At 29.8% G+C, this 20,072-nt stretch overlaps 1 protein-coding gene across 33 annotated transcripts in view; it reads left to right on the top strand.

The window, feature by feature from the left end:
- Positions 1 to 20,072, top strand: part of LOC129798300 (polypyrimidine tract-binding protein 2) — a 712,220-nt gene that overhangs the window by 659,228 nt on the left and 32,920 nt on the right. For all 33 annotated transcript variants that reach the window (XM_055841377.1, XM_055841390.1, XM_055841387.1 and 30 more), the window contains 2 exons: positions 4,203 to 4,236; positions 19,655 to 19,747. In XM_055841377.1, the coding sequence (XP_055697352.1) occupies positions 4,203 to 4,236; positions 19,655 to 19,747 (127 nt within the window). The remainder of the gene's footprint in view (positions 1 to 4,202; positions 4,237 to 19,654; positions 19,748 to 20,072) is intronic.

The following is a 20,072-nucleotide window of genomic DNA, read 5'->3' as shown; positions in this document are numbered from 1 at the left end:
CAAAAACTCTTGAGTATCCCTCTAGCTCTTCAAACACTCTGAAAGAAATAATTTTAATCTTTATTGAAAATCAACCCTCAGTTACATCTTATACTTCATTCCTTCTCACTTCAACTCAATCCTTTGTCTAAATAGAAGATCATAATGAATATGATTCCCTACACTTTAGTTCTATTCTACATCTTTGTACAGCAATAATGACTCAATACTGCAGCGGAATTAAGTCTCAATGGATTATTTTAATTCCATAAAGCACAATTTTGTGCGTCTTAACATAAATTATAGTAACGAAAGGGATACAATTGAATGCAGTTTCCAAATATAGTTATATGAGTATTTGCCCTAAGAACCTCCCAAAAATTGGCCTTTACTTCTGCAAATCACTGAAAAGTGAAGTTGGAAAATTTTTAGCCAAGACACATACCTTCTGCTTATTGTAAGTGTTATAATTATAAATCTACTTACAGAGGATCCTAATTGGGACGGAAAACAATCGCGCAGAAAGGTGTTACGACTCTAAAAAAATTGCATTCCTGCAGAAAATTTCTTTTAAATAAATTACAGAAATGCCATAATATACGCAGAATAGTCTTACTTAGAACGAATTCCACGCGGAGTAAAATTATTCAGAATAAACAAGTTGTATTTTCAACTAAATGTTTTATATATAAGTACTTTTTGTCCTGACTTTCTCAATAAATTGTTACAATAATCAAAAATTTTACCTTAATAAAAAGTCTCTTTTTGATAAATAAACCTAAAATGTTTTAAAATTTCCCGCACAAGAAAAATTTATACTGTAAGGAGTATATCAAAAATTGATTTGGCTCCCAGTAGGCAAACATGCACAATTATGTGAGCATAATCCCGTCAGGTACATAATTTTGGAGTGCATAGTCCGGAGATCCCCTGTAAGATCTTACTATTTTAGAAAAGATAATTTTATGGTACGTGTCTCGACTAATAGATATCTCTAATGATCCCAAACAGAAGTAGATTTTGATTCTCCAATAGTGTCTTGGATAAAAGGTAAATTGAACTCTATTTACACAAAAAGTCGTTGAAGTTCGGAGAATTCAAGTTCAATTTCGAATTTTCATACTAAATTTTCGAACAAGATGGGAAAAATTTATTAAATATCACACTAAAAAGCTGGCAACAGAGTTACTCAGTGATTATAGAGTGATTAAATACTGGAACAGAACAGTAAACGTCGTTGTTCTGTTTTTTTCCTCACAACAATGTGAAGACCGTCACATTTTGACACTTGAGCACTTCGAAATTCGAACAGGATGTAACTTCCGCCACCTTGCGAAAGTATTAAGAAGTGAGAAAGTCTCTTTTTTGGATCTCCAAATAGATTTTCGAATTTTTCAAGATCTACTTCTGTACGGAAAGAATGTGTCTCATTCAATCTGAGTTATTTTTTAAATTCATTTCTTCACCTTCTTTTAGATATTTTAAAAAATATAAACAAAATATTATATGTAGAACGTGTTTGAATATTCGAATTGTATTTTTTCGTAACAAAATTTTCTTTTCGTTTCATCCGATTTTTTTAGTGAATTTTTTAAGTTATTGCTTAATCATTCTCTAAATAACCTCTAAAAATGGTAAGAATAACAATTTTTAATGAAATCAACTAGTAAGATAAAAAGGTTTTTGTTGAGAAAGTATTATTAAATTAAATTTAAGAATACAATGACAAATCCGTGCTGAAACCTGTCGAGCTTCGATACGTTTTTTTTTTTTCAAAAATTCCACTCATTTTTATTGTAATTCTCATTCAAATTTGTGAATTAAGTTTGAGGTTATTCTTTTCTATCATAAAATCTGCAGATGAGACATTAGATAAAAATATTATTTTTATATTTATATTGAAGTACTGGGCTATTTCTGCCATTCCGTACATTGTTCAGTTTACAAATTTTTACAGAGTTTACAGTGTTTCGTAAAAAAATGTCCATTCAGACCCTTCAATCATTTGCACCGGGCGGGGCTCGAACTCACAAATGTGACAGTCGAGCCGGGAGTCACACCGCCAAAGAGCCGAAAGCTCTTACCAATTGCACCACGGACCCCCTAGATAAAAACAAGATTAGTTTAAATATACAAAAGAATATTGCAATAAATTATGAGCGAAAAATATCGAACCGTTTATTCAAGACACATACCTCGATAATGGCTTTTTGTTATTATTATTTTAACAACCAAAATAATTTTAAAAAAAATACCCATTTGGATATTATTTATTGTAAATACTATCATTTATTTGACGAAAATTATAAGATTGTGAAAGCCTTAAATTATTTAAAATTTTCAGAATAAGCTAAGACTCATACCACAAGACCTAGTTATTAGAATATCTGGAAATTATTTTATTTATTTTTTTTAGAATATATTCGATAAAAAATTACAACTTTAAAAGAAGTTAGAGCTTCTTTTGACAAATAGCTCGGCAAAACATCAGATAGGAAATATTTATGTCTATAAAACATTTTTAATCACAATGTGCAGCATAAATGTGTCTTAGATAAAAGATTTTTGCATGCGTTAAATGACCTTTTTTTCACGAATTTAAAGTCTAACTTTAAACTTAGAGTACTTCTATTAAAGAACATTTGATTATAATTTTTTGATGGATTAATTAATACTTGATTATTTATAAATATTTGCAATATGCATTTATTATCTTCTATTTTTTTGTAAAAGAATTCGTTTGCAAAAATGCATTCTATTGAAGCGAGACCAAGTAATGTCTATTTGAGAAAATTATTCAATTAAAAATAGTTTAAAAAAGGCGAAGCCTCATGGAGTAACTTTTTATTTTAAAACAAAAAAATAGATAATGGATATTAAGGGGTAACATATACCAGAACGCCCAGTTTTTGTGATTTTTTAAAACAGTTTTTTTGTGATTTTTTATGACTTTGCTAATAAATCAATCAAGATAAGATTTTTAGGGGATATTACATTTCTGTCTTGAGGAATGAAAAAATGTTTTTAATTTTAATTTTTTAAGCAAAATAGCGACATAGCAATGCACGGGTTTATGGTCGATTTCTTTTTAAACACTACGTTACGTGGCCACCAACAGACCTCGAGTATTTAACTTTTATACGATTGATTTGCTATTGGAGTGACTTGAATTTTCTATAAAGTGACTTACGATCTTAGAGAATCTATTTAAGTAGTTACCCTAAAAATTTCAAGTTAATCGGATAAAAATTACTGGAGTTCTACTGCTAGCTGCAAGCGCGTCAAGGAAAGAAGTCAACTCTTTCAATTTTTTCCTTCAAAATTCATTTCATTTTGATCGATTCATTATCAAAGTTACAAAAAAAATCTTACAAGAAATTCTTAAATTTTGGGCGTTCAAGTAGATGTTACCCCTTAAAAACCTTTTTTTCTATTTTTAAAATTTTTCATATTAAAAAGTAGTAAAAGTGGTCTAATATTTATTATAAGAAGTTCATTTAACTAAAATGTTTGAATAAGTGTCCCTTCTCACATTTTCAGTTATCTAAACCCTCAATTACAGTGATGATCCCTATTCTAAGAAATTGCTACCTTAAACTCTAAAAGTTAGAAAATTAGAACGGAGCTATTCAATTAACCTAAAAGTTTGTCTTGCATAATAACATGTACTGTATGTGTACATTTTTAGTGTAATAGAGGCAAACAAAAGTATGATATAGATAAGTTATAAACTCTACCTTGTGAATTATCTATTTGAGAACAAATTTCCAAGCTGCAGAACTAACTGCAGTAAGTTTGTTGTAACACCATTTTGATGAAAAGTGGAACATTGTAATCCTTTATAGAACTTTTCCGCTGTGGAACTGTGTGGTATCATGTAAAGATGGATTCTCACCTGAAAAGAGTTACTTTGTCCCTATTGCATTTACTCTGCTATGAAATATTTCCATGGCAAAACGAGATAAAGTGTTCTGGTGCAGAATCCTTTTCCATGGTTCACCAGAAATTGAGTCATTTCTGCACAAAATCACCGTTTAATTTGAAAATAGAAAAAAAACTCTCGTTATAATTTTTTTTCTCCTTTTGGTTTTCCTCTCAATAACAAACAATTTTTACCCTCTTTTGTTTTTTGTTGGTCAAAAAGACATTTTTATATTATATATATTGATAACAATTGATATATATAAAATATACTCTGCTAACTGATCTCTTTCTCTCTGTAGATGGTCACGCCTGATGCTCTATTTACCCTCTTTGGTACGTCTGCACAATTTATTACTATATTTATTAATACATTTATTTTTATTTTTATTTTATTTTATTTAAAAAAAAACAAACCTGTTTTCCTTTCGTTATCCAAAAAGCAGTATTTTTTACAATATTTCTTTTTTTTATTATTTTCACAATGCTAAGATAATAAGCTAATTTTTCAGACATTTTTTATTTGTTTTTATTTCTCTCAGTGCATTTGCACATCATTTTGCAGTTTTTTTTTATGTTTTTTTATATCTTTCTTTGTGTTTTCTATCCTTAATTTTCTTTTTTTTATATATACATGTGTGTGAAATTAATAATGAGTGTGTTTTGTTTTAATTTTTACTTTTATGTATTTTTTTAGTATGAATGTGGAATCGCATATTAGTGCAAACTTATAAAAAAAATTATTGATCTGCATCATTGTGGTAACATCAGATAACCCCAATTCTAGCAGTTTGAATTAAAATGCCACAAATTTTGTGCTTTTAGGTTCTAAATAATTTTTTAATTTGTGAAATATGATTTAAAACGTTTTAAAAATATTTATTAAATAGATTTTTATAAATCTTACCTCAATTAACTGCTAGAAAAATACTATAAAGTGCCAAATATCAATAGAAGTGTTAATATATTTTGAAAAATATATGTTATTATACTTTTAAAGTTTTTGTGCTAGTAATTTCCGACTTTACAAAGATTCCTTTTCAAAACATAATGAAAACTTCTGTAACTGATATAAAATGCTATAGTGAGCATATGAAAACGATAATATTAACATAATTGATATTTTTAAATTTTTTTTCAAGTTTTATCTAGAAAAATTTCGCTGTTCGACTAAAACTTCTATAATTTGTCTAAAAGTACTATAATAAGTCAAAAGTACTGTAGTAAACTGAAAATGTTTCTATTAACGTAGTCGATGCTTTCCACAATTTCTCTAAAAAAAAATATTTTCGATTCGATTTATTATGTGTTCTATTTATACACGATCTTGATTTTCATAAAAACCAATAAATAACTATAAACAAATTATATCTATATTTTGTAAACCTTTTTAATTAAAGAAATTTTTAAATTTTCTTCTTTTGGATTTATTTTTTTGGATTTTTTTAGTTTTTCGTTTTTACATATCGTCGGTTGCCTCAGCAACTGTGCTAACTGCATCTGCTTTGTGTCTGCATTCATTGCAAACGCCGCGCAGCATGCGTTGCTTACAACGAATGCTGACACAAAGGAAATGCAGTTAGCACAGTTGCTGAGGCAACTGACGATATCTAGGATTTATTAGCAGTTTCAAGATTGCAATAATAAGCCAAATATCAACTATATAAAATTTAAGTGCGTTTTTATTAACTATATCCATATTTTCGAAATTTTTCTATATAGAATTTTTGAATATTAAAATATTTTTTGAGTGAGATTTTTTCTGCAAAATTCTTTGTCTATAAAAGTTAGAAAGTGCTAGAATGAACCTAGTACCCAGCAATAGAATTTCAAGGTTTTAAATCATTAAGTTGATGAATTTAAAAAAAAATAATTTTATTCAAACCACTTTTAAAGTATATTTCTTTCCATTTATGATTAATGCAGTAAATTTTAGTCAGCTGGAAGTTCTACAGCTGCAAAGAAGAAGTACTAGAATGGAATAGGCATTGTCCAGAATAAGACTTTGGTTTTAAATTATCTTACTTTTAGTACCCTTTAATTCAAGCTTTTTCATTAAAATTTTTAATACTCGCCCAGAATTCCTACAGGGGACAAAAAACTGCTAGAAACAGTAAATCGTATAAAACAGCCAAGAAAGATTATATAAATATTTAAACAAATAAGGAAAAATATAAGATTTCATTTCGAAATGTTATTTTAATTTTAAAGAATATTATTCTGCCTTTCTTATTTTTTTCAAGAGTTCAAGAGTTTTTTAAGAGTTCAAAAACATTCTAAGCCTGAACCAATTAGTAAACGTGTTAAACCTAAAACTTTTTATAGGCAAAATTTCTACCTATAAGTATTCAAATATATAAATTAATATTAAATTAATTTTACATTAATTGAATCGAGCTTCAGATTTATTTGTTCTTTGAAATTTAATTAAACATTTCTATTTCTATATAGATGATTTAGAAATTACTGCTAGAAAAGTGAAAGAAACAGGAAGATTTTCATATGAATAACTCTGGAGGGAAATATAATACATAGCGAAATCTAATAAAGCTTATACGAAATTAAAAAAAAAATCTGTAAATACAGTGGGACCTCGATAGAGTAAACTAATTAATTTCAGACCAGTTGACTCTATTGGATTCGTTGACTATATTGGAGTACGAAAAAAAATTACGTTTTTCTTTACATTACAAATTTCTCTACATTACGCTCATAAGTCTAATCAAAATATCTTACGACAAGAGAGAAAAGACAAGAGAAGTTTTAATCGGTCAAAACACATAAAATTACGAAAAGAAAATTATTTTGTTGAAAAATGATTACACGGTTAACATACGAATTTTATAATAATATTAGCATGCACTTACAAAAATGTTTTTCTTGTGTTAAAAACGTTACATTGATACACCAAAACACTGATTTTAATTTAGAAAAAACCATAATAAAATCATATACTATTAGTTCAATAATAAAGGAAAAGTTGACTCTATCGGAGTCAATTTAAGTCTAAGTTGCCTCTATTGGAGTCTGTAGAGTAAAAAAAATAGCTGTTGACTCTATTGGAGATTGCCTCTATCGGGGGTTAACTCTATCGAGGTCGAACTGTATTTCAGAAAATTTTAGAAACGATTTGGGGAAAATGCCCATGCTTCGCACGATCCTAAGCTTAGTAGGGTAAAATGGGACAAGTTGGACAGTGGTATAATTTGGACAATGGTACATTTTGGACACGACATTTTGTCTTGATAAATTTGGTACTTCATTTTTATTTGTATATTTTTAATGCTTTAGTTTTAAAATTTGGTTCCTTGTGCTTCAAAACAAATTTTGTACTGTATTTATCAAGAAAAAAAGCCATGTCCAACTTGTACCGGCGAATTTTCCAACTTATAACACTAATTCCAAATAATATCACTTTTCCCTAATGACTAAATTTTCATATGTTTCTCAATAAATGTGACTCATCGAACCCATATTTTAAAAACCAAGGAAAAGTGCCCAGATTTTTATTCGGAAACATAGGAAAAATTTAATCATTACGAAGCTTTGGTTCGTATGGATCCTGGATATTTCCTCCTATTCATTTTCAATGAAATATGGGAATGAGTTGCCCCTGTTAATAAAATTTAATTCATATTCGAACAAGTTTTTCTCTATGTTTTTTTTTATTATAATTTGCGTTTGCACTGATATGCGATTCTACATTCTAACATAAAATTCTGTTGATTACCAAAATAATTTGAGGTTATAAAATGTGATACATAAACCCAAAAAGCTTTGGTCAAGTGACAAAGAAAAAAAAATGAGTAAATCAAAAAAACTAAATATACAAGAAAAATGGAAAGGTTTCAGCTTAAGATCGGCATTAAAATGAAAAATTGATACAGAAACTGCGTGAAGAATATTCATGATTTTGCAACAAAAGAAAATGAATAATATTAGTACAATCACCATGAGAAAATTCGCTGTTGTGAAAAATATCCATTTTGCCAGGAGAAAAAGGTATAAACTGGTATTGGGGAAGGTAGAAGTGAAGCTATTAAATTGAAATGTTGCAATAATTAATTTTTACCTTCTACTTCCATTTTCATTGTTGACTTGAAAGAAAAATTGTACGAAGGGAGGGTCAAAAAGGTGTCCTGTGAGGAGGTGAAAAATTTTCACCAAAGACGGAAAAATAAAAAGGAATATCAATGTAAATTTTATTTAAAATGATATATATTCTGTCTCTTGGTTGACTTTCTCCCAACATCCAAGCTGTTTATACATTGATATTTTTCATGTGCTGTGCGATATTCAATTGAATTTCCTCTAAAGAAACTGCTTCATCATCAATAATTGACAACGATTTATATAAAAATTTCCTCTACCAAACACAAGTCCTTCTTCTCATCTCACCTGCTATTTGCAATATTATTTCACTTTTCAGGCGGTTTTGACGCGCGGTATTGTAAATTTTTGTTATATATACATTAAAGAGAGACGAGAATTTTATATTCCCGTGAGAGGAGTTACTTTGCGGGGGAGAAGGTGGCTTGAAAAGTGGGAATCATTCCCTGTGAAGGGACAAATATAAGTGGAATATAAATAGTACATTATAATGAATGGGAAAAAATGCTGATGATGGTGGTGGAAAATCCTCTGGCATAAAGGGTAGGACACCGAGGGTGCAAGAGAGAGTAATAGAAAGAGTACTTGGAAATTGAAGATGAAGAAAGAAAATCGTCCCAAAAGGCGATATGATATTATAAATTGACTGCCTTCTGTATTCATGCTGAGTACCAAGGGGTTTGAGGTGTTTCTTTCAATCCCTGTTTAATGTTGATTCTGTACAGGGAATAAATGTATCATATAGAAAAATCACACCCCAATTTTGGCTTCTAAACATGAAATATATAAGAATTTTTATGGATATTTAAAAGTAATAATTAAAGTACAAAAGTTATGAAAAATTATCCTTCTGTTAAAATAATTTTAGAGGAATGCAGGTGTGATTCGTAGTACACAGTGAACCTTCAAACGATGCGAATTTTCTCCTTGTTTGCAAAGAGCGGGCCTGCCATTGCTCATACCGTCTCATAAGGTTAATAATTATTTATCTTCTGGCTAATGGCATCTACACACTAGGAGCAATTTCTTTAAAAAATGCATTTTTAAAGAAAATTCCCCCTATCCGTGTAAACAGAAACATCAGAATTTAAAAAAGGCAATTTTTGACGAAAATTGCTTATAGTGTGTAAACACCACAAGAAATGACGAACTAACTCCTTGAACACTAAAAGAGAAAATTCACATCGTTTAAATGTTCACTATTAATCGTATCCAGATATTACAAGGTAATCATTTTTACAATGTCATATCTTGTGTTGGAAGAATCTGCTAAGTCCTTTGTAGACCGCCCAGGTGTACTTTCTCCGCTGTGTGGATGCTTCTTCCATGCTCCCGGAGTTGTTTGGCATAGGCGGTGCATTATATTACGTTATTAACATATGAAAATTGCCTAAATTAGACATTCAGATCTTTGCACCGGGCGAGACTCGAACTCGCAACAGTAAGTCGAGCCGGGGAATCGATCCGCCCAAGAGCCAACGGTCTTGCCTATTGCGCCACTGATTCCCCCTAAATGTTCACTGTATGATCCTTGCCTACATTCCCCTAATTTTCAAGGTGTCTAGGTTAATTATAATAATTCTCCTGAGGATAGTCATTATTATATATTTTCCCGAGGACTTAGTGGAAAATGGCGGAAATGCATTTTAACCATTATTTCTAATATAATCACGCTAAGCCGTCTCTCGGCTAATCCTCAGGTCTGTCAAGCCCTTAACTCATACAAAGTAATTCGTGTTAATTATCCAGAAAAGGTTACGTCAAATCCGAGAATTAAAAATAATTGGAAAAACCCAAAAAACCACTAAATTAATAAAAGTATTTTTTCTTAAACAGAGAATCCTACGAAAACATTAAAAAGTTAAAAAAAAAGGACCAAAAACCATAAATCATCGGTATCGAGTATTATTTCACAATCTGAAAACTGAAAAAAGTACATAGAATCGTGTAATGCAATGCTTGATGGTTTCACCACTCGTAAAGTCACGTTATACAAGAGAATTTACGGAAAAATCAAGAAATTATCTTCAATATCTGAGAATTTAAAATTTATTGAACGTCATAATGTTTTGAAAAATCTGAAAAAATTTAAAAATTATCGATATATGTAAAACAACAAAATTTTACGCAAGCACAAAAACCGAAAAGTTTTTTTTCTAGAAATATAAAAATTCGAAAAACGAAATATAAAATTTTACTCAAGAGAAATTGCAAAAACCCAAGAGATTTTAGTAATGGTCCAAATGGACAGACTGATCCTTGAGAATATTTACCCTGTAAAATTTGGTAGTAAAAATTTTATCCCATACTGTCTAACACTAAGGACTTAGGATCATCGATTAGAGGTCGTTTATATAAATTTTCTTTGCTTAATTCTTTATTGCCAAATTCTACAGGCTAATTTCTCTCGAAGATCAACCTGAGTCTATTTGGGTTCTAGGAATCAGAATTAAAAAAAAAACCAAAATACGCAGAATTTAGAAAAACAGAACATTCACAAAAATAGAATCCCATGATAATTTTAGCGAAATCCAACAAAATCGCAATTGGGAAAATGATTAGCTTCTTCAGATGACTTGGGATATTGTATTCTTTCTTTTACAAATTCTTTTGTTCAATATTTAAGAATTCATTTTAAAAATCCGAAAATATTTCAAGGTTCAAAAGTTAACGTGTTCTATTATATTAATCACTTTTTCATAACCTTCCAAAACCTGTTAAAAAAAACTCTGAATTAGTTTAGCGAAAACTGACAATTTTTGGAATTATTTAAATATATTCATCAAATTTTCAAAGAAAATAGAATAAGGGAATATTTGTAAAATAAAAAAAACTTTTAAAAATATCTCAATGACAGACAAGAAATAATAAAAAAAACACTTAACAAATTCTTCAAAACATAAAGAAGCATTAGAAATACTTTTGCAGATAAACTGTTGTCAGTAAAATGTACGAATGAATCACCCGAATAACCCCTTGGTACTTTTTACTTGATATTGTTTCAATACAAAAAAAATTAAAAACATTATCGGTTTTACAAGGTTATTATCGTGGATCTAAATTATTTAGGTAAGGTGAAAAATATCGATGAAGATAAGTCCGTATTTGAGTCGCTCAAAACAAAAAAAAACGTCTATCGTATGTGCATTTCATTATAAAAGTACTCGTTTTAAAATTAATTTAAAAAAAAGTACTTCAAAGTAAATGAATATAGTTGTTAAATGAAGTTATCTTTATAACGCTATTTTTGAAAGGGCTTCGGATAGTCACAATTTTTTTTTTTAATAATTACTATGTTAAAACAATAAATATCAAAAATTAATAATTATTGTAGATGCGGGTAACTTTAGACATTGGATCACCCTTAAGTCCTAGAATTAAAGGAAAACTTATAAAAAACATACGTGCAAAGTCCGGCGCATCTATAGTAACTATACTTTGTCTTATTGGGTTACGTATCCTGAAATGTCTCGCTTTTTTTTAAAATTATTTTCATATAATTTAAGCCATAGGGCTTACTTATTCCAATTTCTAAACTGCCCAATTTTTGAAAAGTTCTATTTACAGTTTTTACCAAATTATAGTTTCTAGGTCTTCGGAAACTGAGTTAAACCTCAAAGCTGAAGACTAAATTATTCTTAGTAGGGTGCTTCAATTACTCTAGCAACGGAAACAAAAAAAAAACCTAGAATGACCAAAGGTGACCACAAAACTGGGAACACAAAACTGGGAATAGCAACAAAACGAAGAGTCAAAATGAGTTCAAACTTTCAAGAGATGTTTATAAGACTATTACCGAGGACACTATAGCACTTTTAAATAAATAAAACCTTTATTGTCGCTGTAAATGTGATTTTTGTGAAGACCGCCTCAAGGCGGTCTTACCCGTTAGAGTGTTAAATTCTGAAAAAGCAATAAAATAGGTTGCTATTAAGAATTATGAGATCTTCAGGAACTGGGCTAAACCTCTAGTCTGAAGACCGCTCTAGCTTATATGGCTTAAACCTATATAGGATGTAATCAAACAAGATTTTTTTTGAAAAATTTGGACTTAGGGTTCAATATTGAGGACAAATGATATGTAAATTTAATGATAGTTAAATTTTGAAAAATCATAAAAACTCTTAATTATTCAGTATTTCGAGATCCTCAAGAAATGGAGTAAGTTTCTAGTCTAAATATCGCTTTAGAAACGCTTTAAAAAGGTCATTCGATCGCACTCGGGTGTCCTAAAGGAAAACTTGAGAACCCATGGGAATTTTTAGGAGCTCATGATATTCGCGATTTATACGGTAAACGGAGTAAACGTTTATAAATAAATTAGAAACACATGAAAAATACTTGAAAACCAGAATAATCTTTGATAATACACGTAAAACATTTATAAAACTCACGAAAATCAATGAGATCTTGTAAGAAACACTCAGACAGCCTGAGATTTTTGTTTTCAGAGAACTTAGAACTCGAATCGATTATATAATATGAATTACTTCTTAAACCATATTTAATGTATAAGTAATTTTTTTTTTTCAAAGAATTCTGTGAATAATGTAGAAGTTAATATACGAATTATACCTTAAATGAAGTTCTTTCTTTTTATTTATTGAGTATAATATCTTTCATTGCTTAGAATGTAGGTAACTATATCATTTAATGCCCTATGCGAAAATCAAATTAATCCTCCATGGCTACGACATCCCAGAAGATTAAAAGATATTTTTCCCTCACAACTTATTCAAGCAAGTCAGAGGATTAATCCGAGCTTTTGAATCTCACAGGCTATATGCCATGATAATTTTTTTTTCTGCGAAATCCTCCTTAAACTTCCATTTCATCTTATAAGAACTAGAAAGTACTCATGAGGTGCAGGAGGAATTGTACAATTCATGTCTAGGAGGTGGATAATGAAAGAATTCTAGATGGAAGATTGAATTGAAATAAAATGGAGAGTATAAATATATTTTTGTATTTACTATTTTGAATTAAGGAGCAGATTGAGGGAGAATTTCATTGAAAAGACTTCTAAATAAAAACGAAAGAACACGTTGAGATGATATCTTTCTGTCCATATTACTCTCTTTTGTGTTGCTTTCTGCAATTCTTCAAAGGATCTCATCCTATTAATCTTTTTTTCCTCACATTTTTATATAAAATTCACTTCCGAGATATATAATAAATAAATTTCATATGGAAAAAAACGGAAAATTTAAAAATTTATTCTCTCCCTGATAAATTTTTGCACTTTGTATGAAAAATGCTACAGTAATTTATCTACAGCTATATTTTAGTGATTTTTTTTATCACAATGATGCAAATAAGGCTTGCAGTGAAATTTTTTTTTTCAATGTTAATTTAATTGAAAAATTACAGCAATTTTAATTATTCATTATGGACAAGTAATGGGAAGCGTTAGAACAAAAAAAAATCTATGCCTGAAATTTTTTCCATTAAGTAAGCTTTGAGGAATGTAATTTAATTTTTTTTTGGTTTTTATAATATTTTCCTGAATTGGTTCAGGATATTATTTTTTACGTACTCACAGTAATTCAAAACGAAAGAGAGAGTATCGTATCGAAAAACCCTTGAAAATTTTATGAATTATGGAAAATTTGAAATGTGATAAACTTTTATAATTTTATTTCAACACAACTCGACCTATTTTAAAAATTAATCATTATATTAAGGTACACCACAATATTTTACCGCAAAATATAAAATAAAAAATACAATAAAACTTTAAAAAACTTACGCATGAAATATGCAATATAATTTGAGTTGCACTTAACATAAATATGATTATAATATATGTTTTTTTTACGATAAGTCCTAAACCTATGCAATTACTCTAACATGAATTTGTATAATAAATAATTATCTTAATGTTATGAATTGAATAACTCCTCAATTTAAGACAAAATTTATGATTTTCGGACCTTTATATAGGCCAGAGGTGTGCAAGAACGGTTTGAAACCGAACAAACGTCAAATAAAACTTGTACGTCAATGGTCAAAACATTACTTGAACAAACTAATTTTGACGTTTATACGGTTTCAAACGGTTCTTGCACACCTCTGATATAGGCTTTCAATAACTGATTTATATTCTTATATAAAAATCTTTAATCCAAAAGATTCAAGTTTATAGCCTCTGATCTGAAACGTTTTAGATAAAATCTAAACTAAAAATGTCAAACTAAGTTGTAGGCGACTTCTATGCCAAATTTTAGACATTTTGCATATAAAGTTCCAAAGTATTAAGGATTAAATATTATTCTTAATATTAATTGAAATTTTTGTTAAGTATTGTTCAGTAAGGTAGCTTTCGATTGACGTCAGGCTTTTGAATATTGCGCTCATTTTTTATTTATTTATTTTTTTAAAAGCAAAAATTGCAATACTCGAAGACTGACCACCTTCTAGTCGTGATATTCGGAATCCTAAAAAAGTTTACTAGCGGAAAGTCGTCTGCCTTTAAATGCAGAAGCCTTCAAATGTTGCGATTTTTTCGTTGTTCTCAAAAGCATAAATTATATTCTATTAACTATTAGGTAGCTATCCATCATCCTCACAAATCATCAAAAAATGGAGAGCCTAGCTCCTATTTCCTAGATGCTAGATCAAAAAAAAATGAAAATGAGCTCTAAACTGTAATTTTGATGTTCCACAAATCATGTGATTTTTCATGGTAAAAATCATTTTACAAATAAATCTTCCATTGTGACACATAGAAGGTTAATCAGGCTTAATATTTCTGTTAATACATTTTGGTTCAGATGACACAATTTTTGTGGGTGGCAAAAATTTGAAAATATCACCCTGCAGCAGCCTTTAAATGCTAATGTCGTGTGCCTTTAAATCCTATCTTTCCATACATCAAAACATGTGAAATCGAACTCCTACTTTTCTCTGACGAACGTCATACAAATACTTATAACCTGCTATCTTGCTCCGGCCGGGATGTTTCAAGTTGACAATTTTCAACTTCAATGGCTTATTCTTCCAAATTTTCAAGTGCAAAACAGTGTTTCAGAAAAATGTGAAGAAAAGTTATTGTGTAATGTCTTTTGACTGCAGTGATGATTTTAGTGAGTGCGTTAGGCTTCAACCTAATCATTTATAGCCCATTTAGTTTTATTGATTCAATATTCTCAGTGACAAAAAAACATTTAAAGGCTGCTGCCTCGCGTTTGAAGGCAGACTATGCCAGCTGCCTTCATACAAATCGACATCACTTTTTTAATTTCCTCAGGAGGAAAAACTGAGGACTTGCAAGTGCTAAATGAGGTAAGCATATACGCTGAATGAACAAGAGAATTTTTTGGTGTAGTAGAAAATAAAATCCATTTTGTGGATTCTTCAGAAAAAAATCTTAAATTTGGAACTCCATTTTTCGTTTGAAGGCAGACGACTTTCCCCTATACTTTTTTTTAATCATTTTGAAGAAGTTACTATTTTTATACAATTGTAACGGTGCTCATTTCAAAATTAATGAGTTAACTCCCCTTAATAGTTAGAATGGGATCGAGTAGAGAGTGTTCGTAGGGAGAGCGATACAGTCTTGGTCAAACCACGGTAAAGGAGCATCAAGATACGTGTTCTAGGCCTTATAGGATAATGAGATAATGGGTTATCCCTAGGCCCTGGGCTACAATTTAAAATGCAAAAATTAGGTAGTGCTTTGTGTACTATATCGAACATCAAGTTTCTCAAAGCCTCTTGCCTATCTCGAATTCATCCAAGGATTTTCCTATAGCACGTCTTTTACAGAGCCGAAGGCTTTTTATTCCTAAAACATTAAAAAAAAACTTTAGAAATTAAAAAAATAATTGATTTATAAAATTTTGAGGAAATAAATTACAAACTGTTTGAAATTAGGCACAGCTCCCCTATTTAGTTTTAAAGGTAGTTTAAGAGTTCTTCAGTTGGTGGGGGGAGGAAGAAAAGAAGACTGTACTAGATAATATTGGCTTTTGAGGAGTTGTTGAAGACCAGAAAACGACAGCTCTTACAGTTTGGCCTCTAGCTGTGTTAGAAGCTTTCGAATTTCGAATAAATAAAAAAAACATTTAGAAAATTATTTGAGAATGATACATCAATTAATTAAAGCGATTAATTAAAGGATTAAGTCCGACACAATTAGTTAGATCTCACGATCATAAATCATATATTAAGTGTCCTCATTTTTGAATCGACGCGACATAAGAATGTTCAAATGTTTATATTAATTTTTCTGAGAATTATCTTTCAAAGTTTCGGCTTATATGGATCACTCTTTGATGTTTAATTGGCAAAGAATCACAATGTTTATATTACCTCGAAAAGGAATGTACTTCTCGCGAAATTCAAATCGGCATAAGATCATAAAATTCTAAAAAAAAGATACCTGATAAAAGACAAAGAAAATCGAAGGGAGAGCAATCATATAAATATCATGTATCAATCAATGGAAAGAAGAGAGAATAAAGTGGAGTTCGAAAGAAGCAAGACGTCTTCTTTATTTCCAAATTCTGATTTCCTCGCTCGGAATTCATAATTATTTGGATTGGAAATTTCCAGATTTTTCAAAAAAAAAATAAAAATAAAAATAAAAATTCATGCAAATCGGTTGAAAAATAGAACCTCCAAATTGGTTTAAGTTTGACCTTCGAAAATTCGATATCGAAATGTGTTTTTCGGAAATAGGTGCCTAAGGACGAAATATTTACCTTGACTACCACCAAAACATTTTCAAAAATGAAATAATTCTAGGATCCGTTTATAAACCATAAAACATTGTTTTGTAATGGCCTTGACAGACCTAAGGATTAGCCGAGAGACGGCTTAGCGTAATTATATTAGAAATAATGGTCAAACTACATTTCCATCATTTTACACTAAGCCTTTTCTCGGCTTAAGTCGTAAGTATGTCTAGGGCATAAGGATAGAAGGGGGATGACTATCCTAGGTAATATTGAACTATAGGAGAGGGGGATGTGATGAAGACCGGAAGTCGATAACTCTTACTGTTTGGCCTCTAGCCGTGTCAGAAGCTTTTGAACAAATAAAAAATATTTTTGTAAAATATTTGAGAAAGATGAAAGATGAGACCTTCTACTTTTAGAAGGCTTAAGCTTCTCACAACTCAGTCTTTTTCAAAAAGTTTTTAATTAATTTGACCTAATCTAATATTACATTTTAATAGCCAGTCCAATGTTTAAGTTTTCTGAAATGAGCCATAGATCAAATCCATTACGAACATAGAAAAAAAAATTGATTTGTCTGAAGTTTGAATCGTCTGAAAGTAGCACGTCTTCCCCTACATTAATAATGGGTACTTTTCCGATTCATTACCGATTAAGTCCGATTCTTGCCGAAGCAGCCGAATTAATAATTTCGAGATCTTTCGAAACAGTCCAAATTTAAGCAAATCGCTTGGTTGGAAAATAGGTCCTCCAAAGTGTTTTAACTTTGACCTTCGAAAATTCAATGTCGAAATGTTTTTCGTACGTAGATGTCTAAGGGCGAAATATTCGCATGGAATACCTCCTAAAGATATTTAAAAATGACATAAAATTTAGGAACCGATTAAGTCCGATACAACTGCGCTTCAAACTTAAAGATCTTACAAAAGAATCTAAATTTAAGCAAATCGGTTGAAAATCTTAATTAAAATGGAAACTTTTGCCAGTAAAATATCCTGATTTTAAAGATAAATTAACAACCAATTTAAGTTATCTTTACTGTATTATACTGACCCAAAAGAAATTTTAAATCAAAGATAAAAAATTCTGACCTCAGTTTCATATTGAACCAATAAGGAAATGTTGTGAAACCGATTTAATTTTACTTCAAAATTAATATTATGTTAAATACAATTATTAAAAAAAAAATAAGGATAATATTGGAAGAGTATTTATATTAAAATTGAACAAGTAAAATTGAACAGTAGGTTAATGTATTGATTAGCAAATTTGTATATCCTTTTGGTCAGTAGGTAGCTTACATTGTGTTCAAAAATAACTTTAAAATGCTCTTTATTTGTTAAAACTTTTCACGACTTTTTGACAATCTTTCTGTCAAAAAGATTTTGCTAATTTTACAGCGACAATTTACAATTTCCATCGTAATTAACAACTTACCAAATTTAATTTTGAATGACCAAATTAAGCAAAGTTCTTCTTCCATTGAATAATGACATTTTAACTGCAACTTTATATTATGATTGACTTTGCTGTATTTTTTCATTTTAAATTTATGAAATCCCCAATCCCAGTTTCGAAATTATTAAATAGAAAATTAAACATATTCAAATGTCACTTAATAAATTTCCAATGGTTTTTCTGAATATAGAACTGGAAATGGTGATTTTCAATATTGAACGATATTCCTGGAAAAAATTTCATGTTTACCAAATTTTCACTCTGCAATTGTTAAATTGTTTTATTTCTATAGACAATTTCGTCAAATTGAATTTGAAATGTATTCGATTATTCGATAGTCGTGTTTAGAATTTTTATTAAATTTTCCCGACAAACTAAATTTGAAAAAAAATGCTAGAAATGAGAAGAAAGCAGTACATTGGAAAATTTATTTTCAGTCACCTCTCTCTCTGTTTTTTGGTGGAGGGTTGTTGGTTTGCAAATAAAAAAATGGTTCGAAAGTGTGAGAATGACAAAAGGCATATACGCAAAAAAAACTGGCAATAATGTTGAAAAATTCATTTAATGAAAATTGCATCATTAATAATTTAATTTAATTCAGACCAGGCTGCTTTTCTGCTGCTCGTCAAATGTACAAAATTATTGGTGAGAGTTTCTCCAGGAAATGTAAAATTTTCCACCGAGGATAATTTTCATTTATTATTCCTCATGTTTTAGTTCGTGTTCCGTTCTCTTTTTTTTTATTCCACCCTCTCTCCAGCCACCCCCATTGTCGGTATATCAATTTTTATTGAAATGTCCAATAGCAGCTGAAGAGGATGTTGGAAGACATTTTATCTTATCCTGATACATTGGAGTAAAATGAAAATTTCCCAGCGACATAATTTAGAATGTAAGAAAAGCACAAAAAAAGCTCGATGAACCATTTAAAAGGACAAATTGTAAGGGAGAAATGTTCAAATTTAATTCTCCAAAGTTTCTACGGAAAAAAATTAGATCACTTCTATCAATAGAAGAACAGTATTATCTATATATATTTTTTAATAAATATTTTAATAAATATTACACACAATTGTGCTGAAGAGAACTGTTTCGTGTAGACTTTTCATCTTTCCTGGGGTAATTTTCTCTTTCGCTCTCGAAACTAAATCATTTTAAAGCCGATTTCCATCATGAGCTGAAACATTTTCACCCATGCACCAACTCTTGAGTATTTATACTCATTTTTTTATTATTCAAATATCCCCTGTAATATTTTATTTTAAACCTTTTCCTCTCATTTAATCCTATCTGATGACTTTTATTCTCGCAACTTTTAGCTCCAAAATCGACTTTTGTTGTTCGAAAAAAAGGTGACTTTTTCCGGGTTTTACATTTCACAAAATGAGAGGGAAAGAGTTTGATGTATAAGAGGAAATATCCAGTGATTTGGAATATTTCTTTTGTGAGTTTTGTTTTTTAATACCCCCCAATGGCTATATGTTTCTTCTTTTTATTGTATCCAGGGGTCTATGGTGATGTACAACGGGTGAAAATTCTCTACAACAAAAAAGACTCAGCTTTAATTCAGATGGCTGAACCACATCAAGCATATTTGGGTGAGTACATTAAGGATTAAAAGGCTACGTTAGTGGTCACTCAGCTGCTCATCTTTCTTTCCAATCCTTTTTTTTCTTCCTAAATTGTGGTGTTATTCAGAATTTGTTGAAATGTTTTTGGATTACTCCGACAATAGGGTGAAGAGGTTCGATTGCACATAGACTTAACTTAAAGCGATTTTTATAAATAAACATTAAGGCCTGAAATGGCTTTTAAAAAAAATTTTCTTTGTTGTAAGTAATTAGCAATAAATAGTCCTGGCAATAGACCTATTCATCCTTTTTCCCAGCTTTTCGTTATTATACAAAATCTTATACTATTAAT

This window comes from Phlebotomus papatasi, chromosome 1 (assembly GCF_024763615.1).
Source record: "Phlebotomus papatasi isolate M1 chromosome 1, Ppap_2.1, whole genome shotgun sequence".
NCBI lineage: Eukaryota > Metazoa > Arthropoda > Insecta > Diptera > Psychodidae > Phlebotomus > Phlebotomus papatasi.
Note: the sequence above shows the minus strand (reverse complement) of the source record. Positions and strands in the feature narration are given on the sequence as shown.